This window comes from Nansenia antarctica (genome assembly GCF_963989245.1).
Source record: "Nansenia antarctica genome assembly, chromosome: 8".
NCBI lineage: Eukaryota > Metazoa > Chordata > Actinopteri > Argentiniformes > Microstomatidae > Nansenia > Nansenia antarctica.
Window position 1 is genome coordinate 53,940,846 of NC_137678.1, and position 6,577 is coordinate 53,947,422.

The 6,577-nt window shown below is 48.7% G+C and overlaps 1 protein-coding gene across 1 annotated transcript in view; it reads right to left on the minus strand.

The window, feature by feature from the left end:
* LOC308164418 (ELKS/Rab6-interacting/CAST family member 1-like) overlaps positions 1-6,577 on the minus strand; it is an 84,652-nt gene that overhangs the window by 48,454 nt on the left and 29,621 nt on the right. The window contains exons 4-6 of the mRNA XM_080538519.1: positions 5,442-5,771; positions 4,236-4,349; positions 345-419 (exon numbers count right to left, since the gene is read on the minus strand). Coding sequence (XP_080394645.1) covers positions 345-419; positions 4,236-4,349; positions 5,442-5,771 — 519 coding nt within the window. The remainder of the gene's footprint in view (positions 1-344; positions 420-4,235; positions 4,350-5,441; positions 5,772-6,577) is intronic.

Genomic DNA, 6,577 nt, shown 5'->3' on the forward strand with positions numbered 1-6,577 from the left:
ACACACACACACACACAAACACACACACACACACACACACACACACACTCAGAGAGAGACACTCAGACACACACTCAGAGAGACACACACACACACACACACACTCAGAAAGAGACACACACTCAGAGAGAGAGACACACACACACACACACACACACACACACTTAGAAGGGAGTGAGGAACAGAAGAGGGAAGGGAGGTCCAGGAAGGGAGGAGAGCAGATATGAAAGAGGGGAAAAGGTTGAGATGGAGGAAGAAGAAAACGTGGGAACTGGGAGGAGCTGACACACACAGAACACTTTCTGCACACACACGCACACACACACACCCTCCTTGCGTCCTACCTTCATCTCTATGACGGTCTGCAGGGCCTTGGTCTTGGCGTTGTCAGGGGCCCCATCGTAGCGCCGCTGCAGCTCCTGGGCGGGGGACAGAGGGGCGGAGTCAGCCCTGGCCAGAGACCCCGCCCTCACAGACCTCCCTCCCCTTGCCGCGCTAGCGCTTAGCGTCCGCGGCCTCATCCCATCATCCCACATCACTGCTCCTCTATGGAAGGTCAGGCTCAGAGCTAACGCTAACAACACACCAGACTCAGAGCTAACGCTAACCACAAACCAGGCTCAGAGCTAATGCTAATGCTAAGCTAATACAGCTCTGCCTACAGTATCACCACTGTACTGTGTGAAGCTGTCTACTATGATGCTAACCTCTGATGCTGCTAACGTCCGATGCTAACCTCTGATGCTAACGTCCGATGCTGACACTACACTACTACACACACTCTCTGTCTCTCCCTGTCTCTGCTCAGCCTCTACACCAGACCACTGATCACACACTGGGGACAGAGTCTCTGTCTGGAGTGTGTGTGTGTGTGTGTGTGTGTGTGTGTGTGTGTGTGTGTGTGTGTGTGTGTGCGCATCAGCTGCTTCTCTGTAGAGGACAGACCACTCTGAGAGACCAACAAAGACAGAACAGCTAATGCAGCTAGCAGAAGACCAGAAGACCCCGCACACAAAGACATGAGAGCTTCTGCTGCAGGGGGGGCTATGGCTGAGCACACACACACACACACACACACACACACACACACACACACAAAAGCACTGTCTGATACACACAGACACACACACACACTCTCTTTCGGACGCAAACAAACAAGTAGACATGAATAGCCCGTCTTTGACATGAGGATGTGTCCATGTCTACTCATGTTGAAATGTTGTTTGTCTCCATCCAAGCCTTTCTTTCTCTCTTTCTCTCTCTCGTTGTCTCTCTCTTTCTTTCTCTCTCTCTCTAGTGGTATGACATGTCATATGTCACAGCGATAAGTAAACAGCAGTCTTGGGGCCCTAGTATGAATTAGGCTGGAACACGCTAACATGATTAATGTGCCTTTAAACCCACCTATATCTCTTTAAACATGCCTGAAAACCTTAGAAAATGCCTGTATGTCTTTAAACACGCCTGTACACCTTTAAACACGCCTGTAAACCTTTAAACACACCTGTATGTCTTTAAACACGCCTGTACACCTTTAAACACACCTGTAAACCTTTAAACACGCCTGTACACCTTTAAACATACCTGTAAACCTTTAAACACACCTGTAAACCTTTAAACACGCCTGTACACCTTTAAACACGCCTGTAAACCTTTAAACCCACCTGTAAACCTTTAAACACACCTGTATGTCTTTAAACACGCCTGTACACCTTTTAACACGCCTGTAAACCTTTAAACACGCCTGTACACCTTTAAACACACCTGTATGTCTTTAAACACGCCTGTACACCTTTAAACACACCTGTAAACCTTTAAACACGCCTGTAAACCTTTAAACACACCTGTATGTCTTTAAACACGCCTGTACACCTTTAAACACACCTGTAAACCTTTAAACACCCCTGTAAACATTTAAACACGCCTGTACACCTTTAAACACGCCTGTAAACCTTTAAACACGCCTGTACACCTTTAAACACACCTGTATGTCTTTAAACACGCCTGTAAACCTTTAAACACACCTGTATGTCTTTAAACACGCCTGTAAACCTTTAAACACACCTGTACACCTTTAAACACACCTGTATGAATGTGCTGGCCTATCAGAGGAGAGAGCCATCCTATCAGAGGAGAGAGCCATCCTATCAGAGGAGAGAGCCAGTCTATCAGACGACAGAGCAGGGCAGCGGGGGCAGGGGCGGGGTCTCTGTCTGAGTGATTACACACTACTTAAAGGACTGCTCGACTACTACATCTGTGCTTCTGTACTCTTTTAAAGTTCTTTCTCTTATATAAAAAGACACTAAAATAAAAAGCTGAATTAAATAACCGTGAAATTATCACTTCAAAGCTACTGTGTCCTGATCTGAGCAGATATGTGTGTGTAAAGTGTGTGATCTGTCTCTGTCCTGTTGTGTGTTGCTGAAGCCGCAGTACCACTTCTCTCCACTAGATGTCAGCGTGGCCTAGGGGGAGCTGCTGAGAGGGGACGAGGCTGTCCGTGGGACTGCCTGACTAGAATACTGACAGAGAAGAAGAAGAAGAAGAAGAGATGGAACAGGACAAGGAGGGAGGGACGACACGTGGGAGGAGAGGGGGAGGGAGGGAGGAGAGGGGGAAGGAGGGAGGAGAGGGGGAGGGAGGGAGTAGAGGGGGAGGGAGGGAGGAGAGGGGGAAGGAGGGAGGAGAGGGGGAGGGAGGGAGGAGGAGTCCCTGACCTCTCTATCCTCTGGAGGATCTCTGTCTGCATACTGATGATGCTGACTGGGCTTCCTGTGTGTGCGTGTGTGTGTGTGTGTGTGTGTGTGTGTGTGTGTGTGTGTGTGTGTGTGTGTGACAGCTAATAAACAGCCTTTTAACAGGGTTTTCATTAACACGTTCAGCAGTAAAACCGAAGGCTGGTTTAACTCACCAACTGACAAACAGTTCCGGAACTCTCACTCTCTTAAGAGTGTTCCAAGTGTTCTATGTGGTGTTTACCTAGCACTGATCAAATACAAAATAAAGCATAATCATTTATGCATTTTTGGTGAATAAAGTCATTAAATGAGTTAAATTCAGGACTAGGTTTAATCTCCCCCCTCCTCCCCCTTCCTCACCCCTCTCAGGGCTGCTGTCTCCCCCCTCCTCACCTCTCTCAGGGCTGCTGTCTCCCTCCTCCTCACCTCTCTCAGTGCTGCTGTCTCCCCCTCCTCACCTCTCTCAGTGCTGCTGTCTCCCTCCTCCTCACCTCTCTCAGGGCTGCTGTCTCCCCCTTCCTCACCTCTCTCAGTGCTGCTGTCTCCCCCCTCCTCACCTCTCTCAGTGCTGCTGTCTCCCTCCTCCTCACCTCTCTCAGGGCTGCTGTCTCCCCCCTCCTCACCTCTCTCAGGGCTGCTGTCTCCCTCCTCCTCACCTCTCTCAGGGCTGCTGTCTCCCCCCTCCTCACCTCTCTCAGGGCTGCTGTCTCCCTCCTCCTCACCTCTCTCAGGGCTGCTGTCTCCCCCCTCCTCATCTCTCTCAGGGCTGCTGTCTCCCTCCTCCTCACCTCTCTCAGGGCTGCTGTCTCCCCCCTCCTCACCTCTCTCAGTGCTGCTGTCTCCCTCCTCCTCACCTCTCTCAGTGCTGCTGTCTCCCCACTCCTCACCTCTCTCAGTGCTGCTGTCTCCCCCCTCCTCCCTACTCCTCACCTCTCTCAGGGCTGCTGTCTCCCTCCTCCTCACCTCTCTCAGTGCTGCTGTCTCCCTCCTCCTCACCTCTCTCAGGGCTGCTGTCTCCCCCCTCCTCATCTCTCTCAGTGCTGCTGTCTCCCCCCTCCTCCCCCTTCCTCACCTCTCTCAGGGCTGCTGTCTCCCTCCTCCTCACCTCTCTCAGGGCTGCTGTCTCCCTCCTCCTCACCTCTCTCAGGGGTGCTGTCTCCCCCCTCCTCACCTCTCTCAGTGCTGCTGTCTCCCCCTTCTCACCTCTCTCAGTGCTGCTGTCTCCCTCCTCCTCACCTCTCTCAGGGCTGCTGTCTCCCTCCTCCTCACCTCTCTCAGGGCTGCTGTCTCCCCCCTCCTCCCCCCTCCTCACCTCTCTCAGTGCTGCTGTCTCCCTCCTCCTCACCTCTCTCAGGGCTGCTGTCTTCCCCCTCCTCCCCCCTCCTCACCTCTCTCAGGGCTGCTGTCTTCCCCCTCCTCCCCCCTCCTCCCCCCTCCTCACCTCTCTCAGGGCTGCTGTCTTCCCCCTCCTCCCCCCTCCTCCCCCCTCCTCACCTCTCTCAGGGCTGCTGTCTCCTTGTCCTTCTGGTCCAGCAGACTCTGGAGGTGGTGCAGGGTCATCTCAGCCTCCGCCAGCCGCCTGGTCCTCTCATGGTCCTCCTCACTGACCTTCATCAACAGCACCGTCATCATCATCATTAATGTCATCACCATCATCATCATCATCATCATCATCATCATAATCACCATCATCATCATCATCACCATCATCATCATCATCATCATTAATGTCATCACCATCATCATCATCATCATCACCATCATCATCATCATTAATGTCATCACCATCATCATCATCATCATCATCATAATCACCATCATCATCATTAATGTCATCACCATCATCATCATAATCACCATCATCATCATCATCATTAATGTCATCACCATCATCATCATCATCACCATCATCATCACCATCATCATCATCATTAATGTCATCACCATCATCATCATCATCATCATAATCACCATCATCATCATTAATGTCATCACCATCATCATCATAATCACCATCATCATCATCATCATTAATGTCATCACCATCATCATCATAATCACCATCATCATCATCATCATCATTAATGTCATCACCATCATCATCATAATCATCATCATCATCATCATCTGTTCATTGTTGTAATGTATGTCTTACATGCTTTTACATGCTTTTTCTGAAAATAATATTGTATATGATATCTAGTGGGCCTAGTTAGTTAAAGAGAGCCTATTGCTTGTTCTTAGAGAACGGCTTATGACATCTGGCCACAGGGACAACAGTTGAAAAGTAGCCATTTGGCTCATTTACCAACTGGTTTATTAATGTGTACTGTCCCTGGTCAACAAATAAATAAATAAATAAATCATCATCAACATTAATATCATCATCATCATCATCATCAACATTAATATCATCATCATTAATGTTAGACAGACAGGTGAAAGGTCAGAGGTCGTACCTTGTTAAAGGTGAAAGGTCAGAGGTCGTAGCTTGTTAGACAGACAGGTGAAAGGTCAGAGGTCGTAGCTTGTTAAAGGTGAAAGGTCAGAGGTCGTAGCTTGTTAGACAGACAGGTGAAAGGTCAGAGGTCGTACCTTGTTAAAGGTGAAAGGTCAGAGGTCGTAGCTTGTTAGACAGACAGGTGAAAGGTCAGAGGTCGTAGCTTGTTAGACAGACAGGTCAGGGGTCAGAGGTCGTACCTTGTTAGACAGGCCCTTGCTCTGCAGCATCTCCAGCAGCTTCTTGATGGACTCGTCCCTGGCGCCCAGCGTCTGCTTCTGGGTGTCGATCCTCAGCTCCATCTCCTCCAGGGTCTTCCTCAGGAGGAAGAGCTCCTTGGCCTGCCGCTCGTGGTCGCCGTGGAGACGCAGGAAGTTGTCCTCCGTCAGCTCGTGGGGCAGGAAGTCGTGCCCCCCCCCAGGGGAGCGGTATCCCCCCCCGCCCCCCCCGCCGTCCTGCTGGAACAGCTGGTTCAGGTCTCTCTGGATACGCAGCTCGTCCTGCAACGCCTGGATGGTCAGCTGGGAGTGCTGGGGGGAGGGAGGAGGGAGGGGGGGAAAGGGGGGAGGTATGAATGACACAGTATTTTCATTTTCACAATTACTTGGCATTCTCACCATCATCATCATCACCATCATTATCATCATCATCATCATCACAACCATCACCACCATCATCATCATCGTACCTCTCTCAATTAATATACAGAGGTTTGTAAAAGTATCATTTGAATATGTGATATTCCCATAACATTAGCTATTATCAGACCTGTCAGACATTAGGAAAAGAAAATACTTATTCAAAGCAAATTGTGTCAAATTGGGACCATTTGTTTCACATGCTGCCATCTGACATTGCACCTTTTGTTTTCACGTATGAAAATGACTTTTGATAATATTGAATAATATGTGAAAAGGCTGATTCCATATAGGATTTCCTTACCTGGGCTTCTGACTGTTATGGCTTAATATTTTGAACAGACTTCCTGATTGAGTAATATAGCTATATTGTCAGCAGTTCCAGGATTAATATTAATCTAATTTGTCTAAATTAGATTTCTAATAACTAACTATGCAATGAAGATCATAATGTGGGCTAAATCTTTTTTTCTCTCTTTTCTCTTTGCTGTCTACAGATATGAAGAGTTCATCCATAACAAGATGACTTTGTGTTCTGCTGCTAGTGCCATTATTGCTGCTATTGTTGATTCTTCATTTAGTTGATTTTGTATCAACACACAGACACACACACACACACACACAGTCACACACACACACACACACACACACACACACACAAACAAACACACACACACACACACACACACATACAAACA